This window comes from Bemisia tabaci, chromosome 1, assembly GCF_918797505.1.
Source record: "Bemisia tabaci chromosome 1, PGI_BMITA_v3".
In the NCBI taxonomy this organism is placed as follows: Eukaryota; Metazoa; Arthropoda; class Insecta; order Hemiptera; family Aleyrodidae; genus Bemisia; species Bemisia tabaci.
This window is the reverse complement of record NC_092793.1, coordinates 48,882,090-48,903,720: the sequence shown is the minus strand read 5'-3', so window position 1 is coordinate 48,903,720 and position 21,631 is coordinate 48,882,090. Positions and strand designations below refer to the sequence as shown.

General features: G+C 41.6%; 1 protein-coding gene across 2 annotated transcripts in view; it reads left to right on the top strand.

Annotated features, from left to right (window-relative positions):
- Positions 1–20,763, top strand: part of LOC109039500 (uncharacterized) — a 264,367-nt gene extending 243,604 nt beyond the window's left edge. The window contains exons 9-12 of one of the 2 annotated variants that reach the window (XR_011900209.1): positions 3,376–3,744; positions 7,273–8,612; positions 10,533–10,971; positions 19,765–20,763. Coding sequence is in view for 1 of the 2 variants with exons in the window: in XM_072302347.1 (XP_072158448.1) it covers positions 3,376–3,744; positions 7,273–8,612; positions 10,533–10,905 (2,082 nt within the window). In the remaining variant the exon portion in view is untranslated. Of the gene's footprint in view, positions 1–3,375; positions 3,745–7,272; positions 8,613–10,532; positions 18,615–19,764 lie in introns of those variants that run through there. The other variant, XM_072302347.1, reaches the window with a different exon arrangement.
- Positions 20,764–21,631: the final 868 nt, after the last annotated feature.

Sequence of the window (21,631 nt, the reverse complement as noted above, 5' to 3'; positions counted from 1 at the left end):
AACACCTAGAACAGAGATTTTTCTTCCGTGCGTGGTCTGTGTGATTGTTTCACCGCATCGCCGAGCCGCCGCACACAAAAAAGAGGAAACCCGAAGCCACGGTTTCAAATTGAATTTCTACCGGGCGGGTGACGCACAGTGGAACTAGACTTTGGGAGAAGCCCAAATTTAATTTTTTGACTGAAACCGCGAATTTTTACGTTTATCTCGTCACATTCTAAATTTTAAGGGATGCATCGTATAGGAAATTGTCCGATGAACACACTGGTGCCATTTTTGAGCGTATACATTTCTTTTATATGCATTTAAAGTTTCCGCATTATGCTCAACTACTCCAGCTGACTCGGTCCACTGTGCGGCAAGGCGAAAGAAGAGGAGGAGCGCGAGCATAAAACCCCGTAGAGCGATATAAAACCTTATTGAATGTGGCTTGTCGGCGTGGATTAATTGAAGAACATCGATTAAGTGGTAGGAATCCTCTTCGGTGCATGTTAACATCCAAGCCGAGTATGGAAGTACACACGCAGCCCCAAGCACCGTGCAAAGTGGCGTTGCCTTTTTCGCGGAAAATACCTCGTGCGAGTGCATGTAAATTAGGAGGATTTTCTGGAATATCAGCAACGCTTGCATGAAGCTTAATCGAACTTGATCATCCTCCGCCTTGTTGTCGTATCGTAAAAGCTGCTCCGTTGGGTTTCGATTCCTCTAAGTTTGGCTCCGGAGACGATGTACTTCAGAGATCCCACACTGCTATTTTCTTTGTACAGGGTGTCCCAATATCAAGTATGAATATCGAAGGAGTCAATTCTGCGGGTCAATGTAAGACGTTTTTGTGGTGTATCTCCTTTTCCAAGAACGCTTTCCCTGGAAGCCACGGCCCCCCGAAGTTGGAGGAAAAAAATCGTATTTTAAACACTGACAAATGTTTATCAACCAATATTAATGAAAGTTGGTAACCGGGGGTAATTTTTAGCACTCTTTTCATTTTTAACCTCCAAAAAAGGGAAAACTCATTTTCAGGGGGAGGCTGAAAGGGGCACCGAACCTAAAAGCTGTCAAAATTGATGTCTCTAGTTACAAAAATTAATTTTTGACGGCACCACTAGATTCAGCGTGGAAATATATTGCGATTATATGTCATGCGTTTTTTCGCTAAGATTCGACTGATTTAAGTTGCACAATCCTAGCAACATTTAAATGCCTCTTGTTCCTTTTTTGCTAAATGCAATCCAGTTGATAAGCACTTTTAACCTAGGAATTTAACTTTTGCCTCACCCGAATGTATCGCTTAGTTTGTCAGTGGAGGGGGGGGGGGGGGGTTCCTCTAAAATATATTGCCTGTTTTGCTCCTTCCTCCGAGCGTCACAGAGTAGAATCAAATGCACGGTTAGCTCTTCTGAATAAATTGGAAAAATGCAAAAACCTTCCAAATGATAAAAAGCTGATCAGAGTTTGAATCAAAGAACTTATTTACTCGCTCTCTTTTTGAAATTTCTTGGGGAAAATAAGTCGCCTAACAAGTTTGAAAGTGAACTCCGGAATGAGATGGGAGCGTTTACGAATAATATTGAGCGAATGCAAAACTTCAGAACCAGGATGAGTCAAACACTTTTCCCCCTTATGAAGTCCTGAGGTAGGGAGGTGGCGCGTTCCACTCAATTTCCCTCGTATTCATTGCCATTTCTGCTCAAAAAAATTATTTTTTTCTCGCGCAGATTCTATTTCATTGATTTCGTTCTGTGTATTTCATCCAGAAAATCACTATTTCCAATATTTTAAGGCATCATCTAGAATAATCTATTCAGGCATGTGAAACACTGTTGATCAAGAGTAAAGGCATCGAAGAGGCCAGGATAAATGCGCATTTTTCGTCATGATTTGTATTATGTTTCATACGTTAAAACAAGTTTTGTGATGTATATGTAGGTGAAAAACGGTTAAATAAATTACTATCAATATGTTGTGCCCGAAGTATTGATTGTTTTCTCAAGTTTACATGGCCACACATTTTTATACCTGGGAAGAAAAGTTCAGTTGCAAGATATGTTGGATACGAAAAATTGTACGCAGCTACTGCGTTGACCAGACTGAACTCTCTGTTCCTGGTCTCTAACTTTCTAATGTAACCGAACGAACGGATGAGGTATCAGTTTACATGAACTTAACGACCGATTCATATCTGACATGAACTTAACGACCGATTCATATCTGAATGTTCGGTGACAGATGGAATACTTCGGGTGATACTAAAGACCGAAACTTTTGTCGCGTAAAAACCGCAGGGCGATTCCAGGATCAAGGACGCAAAATCGCCGGAGCGCAGTCCTGCGTTACACCCTTTCGAATCTCCATGTGAGCGCCCATCCAGGTTAACGCAGGATTGCCATAATGCGGTCCTACGTTCATTGATGATGCAAGACCGTCAATATGAAGTTCTGCGTTTCCGTTTTCGGTTGACTGTATGTTCCGTATGTCGGCATTCCAAAACTTTGTGGCTCAATAGTGATCGCTCACCATAAATTTGATCAAGGGCTAATGACATGTTGAGTAACTATACGGAGCGGCAAGTCCCAAAAGCGCAAATGCAAAGAAATTGCGGCGCAGAAGCGCAAAAAAGACGTTTCCGCTTGTGGGTGCGTTTTTATTTTGCGCTTATGGGCTTTGCGCTTATGGGTCGCGTGGCCATGCGGAGAGAGTACGGGCAAGTCGGTAATTTTGTCAGGGCCCAAAGGAGCAGCCAATCTATGAAATCAAATCGTCTAAAATAATTTACTATCACAGTTATTACGACACGTTGCTCGCAAAGCACGTATTTAACTTAGTTTTAGCATTTTACTCATGGGGGATGCTCATTCACGAAAATTTTTGGCCATTTTTCTTTGATATTGGAACCTGAGGATTGGTAGCGGTATTTTTCTAGCGTTTTTCGTGTTAGTAGGTTGGCTCCCCTTTTCGACCGTAAGAGATCAATTTTTCGATACCAATATGCCCGTAGTATCCTGAACAGTTGGATTGCATTTTGCAAAAAGGAACCACTAGCATTGCAATGATGCTAAGATTGTGCAATTTCATCCTTTGCAATAAAATTGCGGAAATTGTGAAGAACTATGAAATTTTGACGGTAATTTTTGTCTTAAATTTACAGTTTTTAGCGAGTAAAATAGAAACTATTAAGAGATAATCGGGTTTTTCCTCCAAGACAAAAGAAGTTGCACAATCTCAGCAACATTGCAATGCTAGTGGTTCCTTTTTGCAAAATGCAATCCAGTTGATCCCGAACTCCTTGATCTGAACAGTCAGTATGCTCAGCACTAAATCGTTTTTCCTTGTTGACTATTAATGTATAACAATATTGTGTATTGATTGATTTTGCAGATCATGTACGTTGAAGCCCGCTCGGGTTCGAGTTCGAGTCCAGGGGGCGTGTCGAGCGTGGGGGGCGCGGGCGGGGGGCAGCGGAGCAGGGCGGGCGACGGCGGTCGGAGCCGGCTCAAGTGCCTGTTCACGGTGAGCTCCTTCGACTCCTCGTGGGGCCTCGTCGAGAACCCCCGGCACAGCCTGCCCCCGAACACGACCTGCTTCTACCAGTTCCAGGGCCGCAAGGACGAGACCGTGTGGCTCTCCTTCATCAAGTACCACGCGGCCAGCGCGGGCACCATCCAGTCCGGCGCCTACCACGACGCCGAGTGCAACGCCCGCCTCCGCATCTGGGACGGCAGGCTCCCGTCCGAGGCACAGCCCCAGGTAACCACCTCGTAACCTAACTCAATCTAACCTAGGTAACCTAATCTCAAATCAAGAACAAGGAACAGAGACAAAGAGAGACCTTCCTTTAGCCTCTTGGTGACCGGTGGGAGAGATGAAAAAAATTCTATATTCATAAGTAAAACTCTGCGTGTTTATACGTTTTTCCCCCAACAGGGTGTCTACAAGCCCGGAAATAGTACTGATTTTTTAGGGGCAGTCAGGAAGTACTGAAAAAGTGCGGAAATTCCGGAATTAGGTCCGGATTTTGTTGAGAGTTTTTGTCATTTTCGTTGCACTTTGAGCGAGAAATTAAAATTTGTGAAATTTTTCGAATTTCGTCAATTGTAGGCACTGATAAAGTATTGAATTTTCCCGCCGAGGATGCACTTAATTTCTTAGGAATGTACTGAAAAAGCACTATAAAAGTACTGATTTTTGGCTAGCCAATTTCTCAGGATAACTGAAAAGCACTATAAAAGTACTGATTTTGGCTAGCCTGTTGTAGTAGACACCCTGCCTAAGAAAATCCCTGAAAGTGGGAGACGAATTCGGTTTCCGATCAGAGAACGAGCCACTAAAAATCAGGGAATGAGCATGGTCAAGAATTCTGGACACCGTGTCTTATGGACAATTATTGGACTTCATTTTTCAATTAGAAACTTAAAATTCTGGCTAACGCTTATGTGCGCAGGGAAACTAACGATAATTACTTACATTTTTTCTCAGCTGAACCAGTCCTTAATCGCTAGATGTAGTCCAATTACAATATAGCAAAATTTATCACTCCTGTGTTGGCTGCTGACCTACCTATTTGGTGAATGATGAGCTTTGAGTAAGATAATGAGCCACACAAGTTCACAAAACTTCTGTTTGTTTCGCAGAATGAAATGCTCAACACCTCCTGAACCATTCACCCGAGACCAGTATGGGTACTGACAGAAATCTAGACAATTACTAAATTTCATGGGGATCACATATAATTAGGAATGTAGTAACTACTAACATTCCTCTTTACTCGTGTTTATAGCGAATTCTCTCGTATTGAATCATTAATAGCTGTTTAAGTGAAAACACAGTACGATGTGATTTTATGAACTAAAATTTGTATTCGTTTTATTGAAATTTAATTTCAAATCCTCATTTCACCTTATCTGAAGCACGAAGAGTCCTTCAGACAATGCGTGAAATGAATGGCCTTTTTTTGTAAATGGCTCAACGTAGGAATGGCTGGCTTCTTTAACGCTGTTCAATTTTAAGGTCGTTTTATTGGGTTCCTTGCGAAATAAGAAACGAGTTATCATGTCGCTCGTTGAAACGGTGCGGGGTTATGGACCTTTAAAAGCTGGTCCTCGGATTAAATCACAAATCTCAACTCCGTGCAATCCATTTTGCACGAAATAAATTGCTCTTGACGCAATAAATTTGCTCAGTCCTATTCTAACTCAGTAGTGGAAATAAATCTAGCCCAGCAACACGAGAATCATTTTTATTTTTCCACTCGAAGTGGAATAATTGGACTACATTTCGCAAGAAGGAACCAATATTTCCGGCTCATTTTAGAAACAACATTATGTGCAATTAGTTTCTCTATGAGGATAGGTGATTTTACTGATAAGCGGGAAGTAGTAGTTCCGTGCTGTAAAATGTAACCTAATCATAGTAGGCGTCGATTCAAATGACCATTGTCCCAACACTGGGTTAAAATGAACATATTAACGATTATTAGGCGTTATTAAGTGAAAAAAGGAGACAAATGCTTGCTTTTTTCGTTTTACATATAAACTTGTTGTCTCTCATCACTAGCAGGTTATTCTATTTTTTTTTTTTTTTTGGAGAGAATGCAAATAAGCAATTCAACACATTAGTTTTGAAGAGCGCGCCCATATCAGGATCTGTTTTAGCTGCGGGTAAATTGATTGTGAAAATGAACCGAAAATAAAGTAATATCTTTATTGCAAGGACAGCTACTTATGGCCAATATAGAATTTTATACATGCGTCCGCTACCTTGGATTTTGGACTTTGTAAATTTGATTGAATATTCGAGTTTCCCGTCAAAAAATACCCGCCGGTGCTAAACGGGCACGCTCAACAACTGTAAACATTTCAAGAACAGAGTTTCCCTCCGGTGAGCCTATTTCGTCGGCCACATTAATTGATAATAATAATTCTTTCTTTAAATAAATTGAGACTTAATTTTTTGTCATGAACGATTTTTTGTTACGAGTATAATATATGTGAAGTAACATAAAATACACATGATTAACAGGTTGACATGTCTTATTTGGTAGAGCAGTATGCACGAGTTAGGTTCCAACCCAAGAATACAACTATTTAAACTTCGGTGTGTTGCACAGTATCACACGCATTTGAAGGCGTTTTATATCGGTTCGATCGCGACCTACGGAGAGTAGAGTTTTAATGTTTTGACTTCAAGCACTGTTTGTGCTCCATACGAATAATGAAAATGATGAGTAATTTTTTATATTAGTGTTTTGAACAGCCGAAAATGATGTTTGGTTTAAAATAAAGTACTCAACTTCATCCTAAACTAACGCTGAAAGCCTGAATTTTTTATGCCGAGAAGTTTCTTTTCATCGTCGACAACAGTTCCAGTCAAAATATACCCTTAAATATCGAGTTTCACAGAATACCTTCTGCTCGGATTATTTGTATCAGACCAGTAGTATAGACAAGGTACGAACTTAAGCATTGTGATACATGTTTCTCAGCCAATATTTTACGTTTGACAAAATTTTAGTAAAAACTACTAACTAAATTTAACTCTCAACTAAAATATTTGAGTTTCTTGACACATAAATTCAAATCTCCCGCTTACGAAAAAACGAAAGTTTATTTGTGAGCCAAATCACCGTAACATTCTCTTCAGTGTGAAAAAATGTCAACCTTCCCGCGGTGCTTCGGCTCAGATTTCGCACCGGTTTAGCATTTTGAACAGCACGAGACGGCGAAGGAACACTTATCGAATGAAAAGCCAGCCAATACCGATGTACTGTGCTATTTCATTCAGTAGACTATCGTTTTCCGTGTGAGCGGCGAATTTAAATTTCCGGTAACGACTGTGAAATAAAAACTTTAGTATCTCAGGTAGGAGTTCATGTAATTAATTTAAATTGAAGAAATCTCGTTTCACGTAAACTCCTGGTCAAGAAATCCGTACCAGAATGCCTAATTTTGAACCTTGTTCACTGCTCCATAGTTTGCTTTTTTTGTATATTATTTACATGTTTTTATTTTATTTTTTAAACTATATTTTATTTGTTTAAATATATTTTATTTTTTAAATATATTTTATTTTTTTAAATATATTTTATTTTTTTAAATATATTTTTTTTTTTTTTTAAAATATGTTTTATTTTTTAAATATATTTTATTTTTTTAAATATAATAGTTTTGGTCGATAAATACGTATCAAAATGCCTAATTTTGAACCTTGTTTACTGCTCCGTAGTTTGTTTTTTGTGTTTATATTCATAACATGTTTTTATTTTGTTTGTTAATTTAGACGAATTCGACGTTGATACACGAGTTCTGCAAGGAGGACGCGCCGAAGCTGTGCGACCACTACTTCCTGAGCAACACGACGCGGATGACCCGCCCCTGCTCCCTCTCGGAGAGCTACATCTCCCGGAGCCAGGACCTGACCCTGGAGCTCTTCCTCCGGCAGGGCTCGGTCCTCTACCCGATCAACTTCCTCCTCCGCTACGAGTTCGTCAACACGGCGCTGGAGGGCGCCCGCTACAACGAGTCCGGCAACCAGTGCGACCGGCTCTTCAAATCCGAGAAGTCCCCGCTCGGCTCCTTCCGCTCCCCGAAGAGCGTCTTCTTCTACGGGCGCGGCGGGCGGCGCAACGTCACCTGCATCTTCCGCTTCGAGCCGCGCTGGGACGAGCAGGTGCGCATCAAGCTCACGCGCGTCAAGTTCGGCAACCGTCTGTGCAGCACCGTCTTCGACTCCCGGATCCCCGGGAAGCAGGTCTGCTCGCGGGAGTTCCACACCTTCGGCTTCTTCAACTCCCCGCACAACTCGACAGAGGGCGTGAGCGAGCTGTGGATCAACGAGTACCCATGGGCCGAGGAGATCAAACTCCCGCGGCACTGCGTCTGCTCCGAGCTCGACAAAGTGCTCACCTTCACCAGTCTCATATCATCCGTCATCGAGCTTAACTTCACCATTCTGAACATGAACATAACCGAGGACTACAACGACTACTTCTTCGAAGGCGAGTTCAACTTCGTTCACATCGCCGACGCGGACAGCGTCCGCAAGTGCGAGCTACTTAAACTAGACCGGCGATTGAGCGGCACTAGCGGGGAGATCACCCTGCCGAGGAAACCGGACGTTGTGGACCACAACTCCGAGGTCAAAATCACTCAGATTAGGCTACCCGAGCATCTGCTGTGCAACAACTACCCGTATTTAATCCAATCGAGCGATAGTTACTTGTATCTTCGGGTCCGCGGCTACGAGTTGGGGTACCAGAGTTTGCTCCACTGGCAGGACAAGCTGTACCAGACGCAGTGCTCGACGAAGAACCGGGTGGTCGTGTACTCGGTCGCGGATTCGAGGGATTTCAAGGTGGTCTGCCCGCAGGACACTTCGCGCTACACCAGCTTCGACGAGGACGTGCAGCTCTTCTCCAAGGGCTGGCACGACGCCTTCAACCAGGATTACACCATCTTGAAACCGCTCGAGAGGAATTTCGTCGTCGAGTTCATCGGTGACGAGCAAGAGACGGAGAGCTATTCGATATTCTGGATGCAGGTCTCCAAGAGGCCGGATCTCGCGCCGGCCGTCTCGTCCAGGCTGTCCAGCGAGCACACCATCCTCGACTGCCCTTACAGGTACGTATTCGAATACGTTGATATCATTAATAATGGAGTTCTTGCAGGTGTTACAAGGAGAAAAAAACTTCGTGAATGGGACCCGAAGTTGAGGTCATATGGATCTCTGAAGTGGTTTTCTGATCACGCATCCGAAAACTTTAGGTCGAGCTGCCGAAGTTCGGGTTTCGGATAATCATCGCATGAATTCATAAGTATTATAGGGGTATTTTTCGCGTCAAATATAAAAATCTAATAGGACATTTTAATCTACAATTTATTTCAAAATAAGAGCAGGAAACGTCTCAATGGCTATCCAGTGAAACAAAAACTAGAGAACGTCTATCAACATTTCGTAATTTTTCTTGAGTTGCAAGAAGTCGACTTCTGAATTGAATCAGCCCACAAGCAAATGAAACAATTACTTAATATTTTTACCAAATAAAGAAATTCCTTCTTCTATTTTGCAATAAAAGATAAGCGTATCAAATTTAATTAAGTGCAGTTTCATACCACAATCAAACGGTCCGCTACCTGTCATTGGCCAGTTTTTCATGAAAAAAAAAATCTGAAGGAGGAGTTACGTAAGCCTGTATTTTTCCCCCTATTTCTACACCCGATACCTCAGTAACGAACTATTCTGGCTCCGTAATTGAGCGTAACGCTGTCAAAGACACTCCACCTCTTTTTGATGCGTTATATAATTTGTGCATCGTCTTTATTCCACTGTTGACAGACGGCTAAGTAAGAAATTTATGTTTCATTAGAGCTAGTGCCGATATCGCATTTTCAGGGTGTTTTAAGGAAATAAAGTGTATTTAAAGAACAAAAGGGCTGCTTATTCCACCGTTGATAGACGGCTAAATAAGAAATGTATGTTTCATCAGACTGGTGCCGATAGCGCTTTTCAGGGTGCTTCTAAAGGGAACAGAATGACTGTAAACAGCAAAGGGCTATTTTTACAAACAAATATCGAGACTCACTACAGGACAAATAATTTTGGAGGAAAAAAGTCTAGGGAACATTTTGACGCTGGCCTACAGGACGAAAAACTCCCGCAGTATTCCCGCTTCCACATAATATTGGTAATATTGGTGTCGGTTTTATGGGTGCTTTCAATCATTTTTCTCATTGAAGAGATACGTGCAAGTCACTCAATTTAGGCCCATGCAACGCAATACATTCTCTCAATTTTAAATCTATTTTTGTACTTTTTCCAACGCTGGAAAAAGATCATAAAAAGCACTGCGAAATCAGCTTCTCGAGCGCTCTCAGATGCATGGCAGCAGTAAAGAATTTACGTGCTGATTCTCCATTGTGAAAACATAACTTTCGTCTGTGTCTTCTCGAAACATATAACTTTCGTCTGTGTTTTCTCGAAACTAAACTCTCGTCTTTTACGTCACATAGTGGATCGAGTCACTTAGAGAGGTGGGACATGAACTTTTCGACTAAAACTGCAAATTGTGTTGTCCATTTCGTACATTCTAAAGAGTTTTTCTAAAAGAAAATTTCAAGAGAAAACCAATGAAACCACTTTTAAAAACTTCGTGCATGGGACCCGAAGTTGAGGTCATATGGATCTCTAAAGTTTTCTGATGACGCATCCGAAAACTTGAGGTCGAGCTGCCGAAGTTCGGATCGGACATCGAGGAACTTCGGTATGTACCGGAGTACTTCAGATGTCTGACCCGAACTTCGGCAGCTGGACCTTAAGTTTTTAGATACGTGATCCGAAAACTTCAGAGATCCAAATAACCTCAACTTTGGGTCCCACGCACGAATCTTTTTTCTCCGTGTAGAACCTCAAAATGTTGTATAAACGGAGTTATAAGCGTCTTAAGTTTCCAAATTGTGGTCCGATCTCTCCAATTGACTCGATCCACTGTGCGCCGTTCTTCAAATAAGTCGTTCAATTTGTTCTGTCGTTTGTTGTGACAGATGCCCGGAGCTGAACGCGTGCATCTCGTGGACTCTGTGGTGCGACGGGAAGCCGCACTGCCCGGGCGGCTTCGACGAGGAGGAGTCCAACTGCGCCTTCCAGTTCGGCGTCTCCTTCCTGTACATCACGATCGGGAGCAGCTGCCTCTTCATCCTCAGCGTCCTCCTCCTCCTCACCCTGTGCATCCGGAGCCGGAGCAAGGAGAAGTACGACCCCTCCGAGCGGCCCCGACCCCCCCACCCCCACCCCCACGGGGGCCACAACCACCTCCACCTCAACCAGAACGGGGACTCCGCCAAGCACATCCACCAGCTCCAGACCCAGCTGCCCTCCACCGACGACCTCTTCATCGGCGTCAAGGACATCTGTTGACACGACCTCGTTGCCATCGAAACCACCGTCTAGTCAATCTTTTGTTGAGTTGTTATACTTTTTAAAGTAAGTCAGGCGTTGAATACATTTTGTGCCAGTCAAAAACAGGGTTCGGACACAAGGTACGCTCTGCTACAAGTATGAACGAACGGGGTGCCGAAGTGTCAGCGCTGAGGATATAGGCAGAGGCGGATCCAGCAATTTGGCAACACCGGATTGCCGCCGTTTAAACCTATGGAAATGTATCGATTCTTATACGTGCACCTGGCTCCACTAAGAATCGATACATTTCCATAGGCTTACATGGAGGAAATCCGGTGTTGCCAAATTGCTGGATCCGCCAATGAATATAGGCCGTCGAGTGACGTCGCAAGTCGTGCCGTCTTTGCCGCGCACTTCATAATGACCTTCGAAGAGGTTCTGGCAGATCTTGTAGCCTCAATCAGCTATCAGATTAATTTAATTTTTAGCACGTGTCTAGCACCAATTTAAAAAGTTGATACAACTCAAAATAACGAAAAACTTAACTGAGAACACGAAATTGACGAAACCCACTCTCAGAACAAAACGTAAACAAGTTTTCAATATGGCGTCGCAGTCGCACCATTGGACGCTGTCAAATCTACGCGTTTCGACGACTTTCTAAAATGCCATTTGTCCATACCGGTCGTAGAGTGCACCTTGGTTCGAACGCCTTGATTTTTATGTACTGAATTATGCACTCAAAACATTTCAAATCCGAGTGTTGCTCAGTTTTTAACTGTATTACCTGTATCAGGTAATTAATATAACTTAAAAGAAGATAGGCAACATTTGGTGTAGTTAGGTTAATTTGGTTGAATTTGTCCAATTTTTGTCGATTTTTAGTATTTTGAGCAAAAGTTTTTGGTACAGTTTTACGCTGGGATCTATCATTGAGTTGAAACGCACCTCACTTCGTCGGTTTTCGTCGATTAAAAAATAATTGGACTTCTGCAATTAGCAATTATATTATCTGGCTCAGTTCAAAACAACGCATGTACCAATAGTTTTCCTACGCATATTAGTGGTTTTACAGATGAAACAGAAATTTTAGTTCCCAATTGCAAAACGAAGTTCAATTCTGAGTCCCTTTGTCAGGTGAGCGTTGAAAATTAGTGCCTGCTGACAGTAATCACACTCTTGGATAATCATGCGTAATCTAATTCGGACAATTTTTGTGTTTCTTATTTTAAGTGGGTTCAAAGCAACAACACGAAAAAATGTAAGACCTAGAAAACTGTCATTTTCGCACTATAAATTGTCGAAGAATTATTTTAATTACGACGTCGACACAATGTTCTTTTTTAAAGTCACATGGAGCCTAAAACAGAACAACTATCTTCTAACTTTTACGAAACCGCATGTGCTCAGATTGAAAGATGCTGTCGATAAAATGGTTGTGATGACAAGAATTGGGATTATTACAATTTTGATTTTGATTATAATTCTGTAGATCTACGAACGTTCAAGCGAACGTTTTTAATCATTCTGAGCTACAGAAGCATTCAAAATAGAAAACCGGCGTGATGCGTTATACTCGATGCTAACTCGAGTTGATGGCCCATGTTGAGGCTGTCATAGGGTTTGAAGCTGCAGTTTGTTTAATCAGAGGAAACTTTCAGGAACTTTAAAGCTTTAGAACAAGCTAATAACCTGGAAATCAAAAATAGATTGCGAATAGATAGATGCACGTATGTTGTATTTGCTCACGAAAATACAGCACATGATGGAGATTGCAACTTTTCAAACTTAAGTATTCTCTCGTGGCACTAATAGGAACTGTCGATGAGCAAACTTTTCTGAACTTAAATTAAAATCTAATTCGAAGCTCTCTGTATCGAGTCAAAGTTTCCGACTAGATCGGTGTTTACTCTAACGTACTGCACAAGAGCTGAATTGAAGCCGCGAAGTCATGCATCTCAGGCAGGATGCAATGTGCAACGCTGATCGGAACAGCCTGGCTAAGCTCATAAACCGACTCGTCAATCTCATTGTCAAGCGCATTGATTATCATCCCATGAAGATTTCGAAAATATTCTTGGTTAAATTCGAATTTGTGGAACATGTTTGGAACTATAGTTTCGAATTATCCTCAGTTCAAGCAACACAATCATTAAAGGAAATGCATTTTGAAGTTCTCTCATAAAACTCCTCTTTTGTAATGTAAAAAATCATGGTCCGCGCGCACCTTTTATTTTTTTCTGTCCTTTCATTTACTGTAAAAAGGTGAGCGTTCAACCCCGTGTTTGTTTTGAAAAGCGATCAACTGCAAAGTTTAAAAAATTTCATATTGCGTCATTGGAGAAATAAGAATTTTAGTATTCTTGGTTACAGGGCTCCGTTCTGGAACCGAACAACATGCACAAAAAAAATTCTATTCTCTCAAATTATTTGGCAGAATCCAGCACTTTCCGTTTCCTGCTAATTTTTACCCTCCCGTTTTTCCAGGGTTCGGAACTTTTTGAAACAGCACGTCCAAATATCCCGATAGATATCTCTGTACATGCCCTCCACTCACACATGCACGCATGCGCGCCCGCACATACGCGGACACGGGAATGCCGATAAAAGCGGGCCGAATCGATGCGATCGCAAACAGGTCGGGAGCGGAGATTCGGGCTCAGTGAATTAACATTTTCGGGCGTAATCTAACGTAAATCGTGTTTGCCGAGCGCGTCTCGCGCATTCCGTTAATCGAAAACAAATTCCAATCGGCGAGAGCCGACGGGCCGGGCCGAGTAATAAACGTGAACGCCCATGTGTATTTGCTCGAAACAAAGGAGACCGGGGGGGGGGGGGGGCGAAGGACCCCTCGGTCCATGCACACCCCCCCCCCCCATCGATTCCCACGAATAATGGTCGCCGTGAGCGCAACTCTGTTGCAGCCGGAACTGATGGAGGAACGAGTGAACTTTCGGAATTTTGAGGTTAGGTTGTTAGGGTCTGCGAGTTTTCGCGCAAACCGGAACGAGGGGATTCGAATACTTCACGAAGTGAGGAGATATCGGGATCGTTTCTGCGTGTTAATTGGATCGAGTGATTTCGCTTTTTTTATGAAAAGACTTATTTGAATAGGGTAACGCGTAGCAAGCATGTCCTTTCTGGAGTGAGCTGCGGAGCTGGGCTCCTTTCCGATGAGCTCGCCCCGATGATTTTCTGCTTCCAGACACTTGTTCGCAGATTCTTCCCGTAGTTACGACGCAATTCTCGAAGCAGAAGACCTCCTCTGATTAAGAGCATGATAATTAACTTAAGTCATCCTTATTGAATAAGAGATGCGCTCGTGTATTTGAATAGGCGGATCATCATTTGTTAAACTTTTAACCACTTACATGCTTACTCTAATTAAGGCAAACCTCTTGGTCAGTCACGTGAAATATTTATGGTCAAGAGAGATACGTGTGCAACGGGGTTTCAAAGTTCCCACCCCCTCGTTCATCGGCCATCATTAGGCGCATTTTACACCTAATAAGTTGCTTATCCATCACCATCGAAAGTGGCATTAAGGGGCTTGGATGACAAAACGCATAAGTGAAGTTTTTGAAAAAAAAATTGAGATATTAATGATTTTAAGCAAAACTAATCTTACTGCATACTCTGTGAAAAATTCGCTTCCAAATTCCAATTTTTAAGCATCAAAAAGTCGGTTTGAACTTTCCCTCCGCCATAAGGATCCATGTAATTTCGAAACCTGAAACACTTACCTATTTCTCGAAATAGCAAAAACTGCACTTGTGCGTCTTGTTCTCTAAGCCCCTCCATTGACCGTTTGTCTCCAGTATATTGTCTCTTCAGTATATTGTCATTTCATTGCCATCAAAGCTGAAGGTTTTTTCCGAATTTGATGTTTCAAAAATTGGTTTTATGATGATAGAATTTTCACTGAGCTTCACCAAAGTTTGAAACTAAGCTCCGAATCCCTCTTCAGTGTCTGATTTCGTGTCGTTCAAAAGCGGTCAATAAATCGGCCGGGGCGCGACTGCCGAGGCCGATGTCCTAAGGGTAGACGGCGAGCGCTCTACATCTGGTGCAGCGAGCGTGAAGACGGAACAGAGAGTGAACGGACCGAGGAGACAAGGGGAAGGGCGAGAGTAATTGGTTCGCAGATCGCGGTGCGTTGCGTTGTTGGATTCCGCCAAAATGCGAAAAGCACTCGGCCCTGTCGCTTCTGTTGTTTTTGCACCGAACGCGACGACGGTGAGACGCAGCCCATCGCGGCGTCATCGTGATTTTCGTGATTTTGAGTCGTGATTCTGAGTAGCTCATCTCGAATTTTACCCTGCGGACAGAGCTATGAAAAGTTATTTAGTAGCTAGCCCTTTTAGGGATTTTTGTAAATGTACAATTTACGTCTGGTAAAATTAAGTCAAAGGTTTTTTTAAAGAACAATTGTTTTTTAACAACTTTTAAAATAATTTTCAAAGAGTTCGAGTGTTAAAAACTTCAGTAGACTCTCGACACTTTTTTGAATTGTTTTAACTTTTTTCTTAAATTTTCCTTTCGAAATTTTTCTCAGGAATTTTACTCAAAAATACCTAAAAATCAGCTGCTAAAAGAAGAATTTGAATGTTGCGCCCCATCTAAGAAATGGCCCACTCCGCGAAATGGCCAGAACTTTGACCAGTTCATGAATTGGTCATGAGAGGTTTAAACCAAACGTGATTTTGGGTGAAAAATATATTATTCTGTGTAAGAGGACGGATCAATTCATGAACTGACAAAAAAGGTTAACCCCAACCTGAAATGAGTTGAAGACCGCCTCGCCTCGCCGCGGGTGAAGCGGTGAGTGTCTGGACTGCCAAAACGCCTTCACTTCTGTGGGTATGCAACACGGACATCCATGGAGCCCGAATAGTTGCATCCATTGTTTACAATGAAATTCGTTCATTACTCGACTCTAACTGGGGCTTAAATTTTTTCTCTTACACCCTCAGCTAATTCCAGCGATTCCATGAAGTAAATCATCACTGATTTATCTCGAGACATAGTCAACTTTCCAAGAAATGAATTCTTTAAATGTATCACAACGTTGCCGACTCTTCAAATCGAAACAAATTAGGTATCTGAGCATAATATGTGGAGTTTCTTTTCACCTTTTTTAATAAGTCGTCCTTTGTTGGAATTTTTTCTTTCCTATAATCTTTCGATCTCTTAGTTAAACAGTTCGTGGATTGGTTGGTTTTTATTCAATCCTTTTCACAGAATGGTCGCAATCTTCAACTCATCACAAGTTTGAGTCCAACCTTTTCACTAATTCATGAACTGGTCACAATTCTGACCATTCCGCGGCTCGGAAAGCGTTATTTTATAGATGCGGGGGCGCGTGGCGTTACAATCAATATACTGTCTCTTTAAAATTGACTAGTTTTTTACAAGTTGCGTCTACAACAGTCCTTGCTACGAGAGTTCCGCGTATTTCATTTGCGTCTCGTTTCCAGGGCTTTTCATGAAATTCTGAAAAATCGTCAGATGTTAAGCTATACCAAGTTTCCCGCTAAAAAATAGGCCCGCGCCGTTCCAAGCCCTTCCGGGAATCTCTCAACTTGGAAATCCCTCATTTTGCGACCCCTATAAACGTTTCTTTTTTGTTCTTGGGCAGCTCTCGAGCCGCTGCTAATTGAAAACAGGTTTCCTCCGAGTGCTATCGATTCTGTGTCTTAATTTATGCCCCGCTTTCCTTTCAACCGTGGTTCAACCTGAGCGCGGTTGCCGAATGTCTGGAAATTGCAGGATTCTCGTTTGCATCGATCATAATCAGCTGGGTTTGACCGTTCCACCTTCCAACCTTCCGGCCAGCACGAAGCCGATAATTATTTACGAGTCGAGAATGGACGTCAACACGACGTAATCAAAGTTGCCGCTTCAGGGACCGTCGCCAATCGCGGAGGCAAATGAGATAACCGGGCATCATAAAGCAGAAAATATCCTCGTTCAAGAGGAGCTTTGAATAACAGTGTAAGGGCCGTTAATATTCTCTTAGTAGATAAGTGGTTCTTACTGATTATCTTCATATCGTCGCCCCTCTGACGTAAGGGCCTATCTCAATTTCCACGTGATCCCTATTCTTCATATAACTCAATGCTATTCAGGGCTCACGTAGCAATAGAGATCCTTACGTAGAAAGGCGTCCTTACGTCAGAAAGGCGACAATATCAGGTCTCAGGATTATTTTCCACGACGATTTTTCTAGGAATTGTGATAAAACAACTTGTATTGTTTCACTGACTCTAATTGTCAGCTTGATTTGTCTGAATGGAAATGCACTTATTTCAGCACCTTAAGACGTGTTATGAAATCAGTTTCACAAGCTATGTTTTTCATAGTGTGTTCCTTTCGTAGGTTCAAAATGTAATTTTAAAAGTTCTAAGAGAACTGCACTCTCTCCAAGGGAAATCGATTGATTTTGGCATCTTTTGCTTTGACATTAAAGTCAGTAAAACTTCGTCTGCAGCACTATCATTCAACTAAATACCTGCAGTAAAACGAAGACACACAAAGGCAGCCCAAAACGGAAGTAATAGGATAAAAATCAAAAAAAGTTTGGTTTAGTTTTTTGGTTTCATTCTATGTCCCTCTATATAGTATACATTGCTCAAATAATATTTTCTGGGGCCATTGCGTGATGATGTAAAGTTGTTAAGTTTCAGTTTTACGGTACCATGGGAAACGGGGACAGGTGGAAAAATTTTCATTTTTTGTCCTTTAAATTTCGAGAATAGACATTTTGAAGTAGAACCACAATTATCGACAATACTGAGCAGGTAGCATTCTTTTCGCGTAGAAAATGAATTTTCCAATTCGCTTATTAAAATTCGGCAGAACGGATGGCAACTTGGCGGGTGAAAAATATTTCTGCGATTCCGCTTTACCGCAAGTGGTTTCCCCTCACCGACAGGGTGGCGCGGTGGCGCCTCAGGGCGGCGGAGTGGGGGAGGGAGGGGGCGGGTGCGCCTCAAAGGTACGCGGAAAAAGGGCAGGGCATAATAGGAGCAAATAAATATTCGAACGGAGTTAAATTAAGCTTGAAATACGAATATTTTTCCGGCAAAGGGAGCCGATTTCTTCTCTGTTTCAGCGCGAACGTTTGTCGACCGTGCAGACGGCGCTCCGCGGCGGTGCCGTTTTTTAATCACTTATCAGCTCATGACGTCACCCGCTGAGCGAGCCCAAAATGTATCAATACGCAAAGCGGAGAATCGTGTCTTCATAGTTGAACCTCAGTTAAAATGATCGGGCATTTACCCAGAAAATTCCAGTATTTTCCGCGCGAGAGCAGCAGCTATGCTGCTTCAGGAGCGGTCACTCCTACCTATCTTTGCCTGTTGTTGAGTCGAAGTTGCGCAACTTATCAAAGCTTCGTTTATACTCCTGTCAGTCCAGTCTGGAGGTTGCTACACTCGAATTTCAGCTTATTCCCGATTAAAAATACGTCAATATCTGGGGAAACGTCTCGCATTTTTATGTCTCATCTTTCAGCATTGTTTCCCCAAGTTAAATTGATGATAGCATTGCTTCCAGGTTTTTAGACTCATTGTTGAATTACACGAAGAACCCAAGTAATTAATTCTGTTATTGGTAAAACTACGATTAGCAGAAACTGCGTTGTGCGGTGGGTGATGACATCCGCCTGGTCTTTTTGAGGACGAACACTCTGCAAACTGCTACTGGAGATACTTTAATATTAATACTCTGGTTCTCCTATTAAGACAGTCTAGCGTGGATAACTAGAGTCCTTGCAGACGTTACAAGGTATGTTTTTCCTAGTTACGGGTCACGCATCAAAAGACGATTCTCGCGGTGAAAGTGAACCGTAAGGACCTCATCATCGTGACATCACAATAATACTTCATGGTCAAAATCAGTATTATCTGTCACTGTGACGTCAGAAATCTCGGTGGATATCACAGTGGTGTCACACAGTGGCGTGGCGTGCTTTCCGATGTATCGATTGTTATGCCATTTAAACCGATGGTGAAGGATCGATAAACAGGGTGTTCGCAGCGAACACCTTAATAATCGATTCTTTGCCATTGGTTTAAATGGCATAACAATCGATGTATCGCAAAGCACGCCACGCCACTGGTGTCACATCGCTCTGTGAAACACATGGTGGATGTCATTAATGACGAGTGGTGTCATAATGAGCCATTTTCACTAGAGATGACGCACGCTTAATCTATTCGGGTTTTCAAGAACTCTGTCTATCGATGTAGATAGTCGTCGTGAATGGAGACGATCGGCAACCGTGCCCGGAGATTTTCCTTCTTTGGAAAGCCATTATATTTCATTTCTGTTGAATGGACGTGTCAACCACACGCTTTCTTGCCAAGTTCACTTTTAACCTCCTCCCTGCCCCTCCCTCCGGTTACTCCCCGGCTCCATCTCCAAGTGGCTGGTCATTCCGTTCGTCTCGATTGCTTTATAATGACCACCTCAGCTTTAAAATTTTACAGCCTCCACCTTAACCTAGTAATTCTTTCTTTGTTTCTACCATTTATTTCTCGTCGAAGGAGCACCACCCACTTTATCGTCGCAGTGATGGCGATTGGTGAAAATCTGCGAATTACCATGAGAGAGCCAACGTTTAAGGACGTATTTAAGATCGGACATTGGCAACATAGTGCGTTTCTTTTGTACATAGTGAATGAAAAGGGATTAGGGGACTCTGAAATGCAACAATTCGTACTCCGGAAATTTTCGAGAGTGGATCCTTTACTCGAACTGGCAAGGGGCCTCTAATCATTCGAATCAAATTTTATCAGTAAAATTTTAACAATCAATTTTACCATCTTTAACGAGCATGCAGAGTTTTGAAAATTAAGTTTTCTTTTTGATTAGGTTTGACGAAATTATGAACAGACGATCATTCAGCTCAGAAGATGCGAACAGTAAGCACAATTAAATGGAACACAAAATAATCCTTGAGTCTCAAGGGCTGGTTTTATATTGTGATTAAATTAATTGAGCAACTACTTAACTTTAAGCGAGTTAAACGTTTCGGGAACGCCAATCTCATGTGAACTTATTTACATTGAGGAAAATCCAATGATAATGAAAATCAAACCACGAATTTATTTACGATTACTTGTGGTGCTGTTTAATGATGAACAGAAGAAACACTCACTGAAAAAATGCACATACTCAGAGAGGATAGATTTTATTGTCACTGTGCAAATTTCTGGTTAGTACCATACCTGTTACAGATGTCGTTAGTGATTTCAGTCGTCAGTGTATTGTAACTTATCAGCACATAGGATACAGTGTGCTGCATCGAGCACAGAAAGTATGTTATTTTGCAATTTGGAATCTGTTTGGATAGACTCCTAGAATTTTTCGATGAGTGAAACCGTAATTCCGACTTGCAAAATTAGAGTACTATCATTATTTAAAATAATCAATATTTGTGATCAGTCAAGAATCAACAGGGCATTCAATTAGATAAAAGTAATTTGAATTTAAATTATTGCGAGTCAAAAGTATCTAATTTTGTAAATGTTGTTATCGCTTGCCGATGTCATCTGATGTAAGTCAGCTGTCATCAACTTGTCTTATGCTTGACACTTCAAAAATTGTAGATATCTGTTATAGGATGTAAAATACACAAACCATTTTGTTTTTGCTGATTTGCCACATTGCATGAATTTTATAAAAAATTCAGCGTGTGAGAAAGCATGAAGACTTTGTATCAATTCGTTACTTTTCAAGTCCCATTCTTCTTATTGTCATCCATCTGCATGCATTTTGTACATAATTACTCGTTTGTAAATACCTCATTTGTAAATACTATTTTTATGATGTTTATAAATCACCGTAAATACATTGATCAAGTTTTACATACTGACGAGTTCATTTTTTTTCAGAATGACCTCATGCAACGTGAATTTCAATTTACAAAGTTTAAAATTATAGTAAACATCATGAGAAAATGGATTATGTGCTGCTGTATTTCCAATTAAAAGAACCCATTTTTTCCTAAAGTATTCCATCAATTCAATTTTGATCTTCAAAAAAATCCAGATCATACACCGTAATGATCGATACAATAAGAGAAATATGCAAAATAACTTACGACTACTAGAACTAAGAAATGAATCCGCTTTTGTGAAAACCGCGCGCGCAGGTGCATTTTTTCTAATTATAGGATAACGGTAGTCAAAAACCTCTGTGTTCTCCTAGTTATGGGATTAGTAAAGAATTCTCAATAAGCTAATCGCCGCACCCATCACCAAACCTCACAACCCTCTTACCTGTACCTCTAAACTTTCAGGAGTCTTTAAAACCGAAAATTAATGGACAAAGCTGTTATTGGCTCTTAAAGTATGCATGTAACGCTAACACTTGGATATTTATTATACTCATACTCTTCTTTATGACGCACCTGTAACACTGCAACCCCTTAAAACAATTACGCAACGCTCTGATCAACCCCCTTCTCCTCTAAATTAGGGTCATATTCATATTCGTTCCTTGAACAGCCTCGTTTGTATGGAGGCCCCATCAATGCGGTTTTTTGTGATTAAGAGAGATTTCGGGAGATCCTTAACATAGCACGATAAAGCGGGCAAAACCTGTAGAAATAGTCTATCGCAAAGGGTTACACTGGCTTTCCTCATCAACGAATCAAAAATGAACGAACTTGAAAATGACGAACTTTAAGGCACGCACATACTTATTCTAAATTTTCTTAAACCACACTTTTTATTTG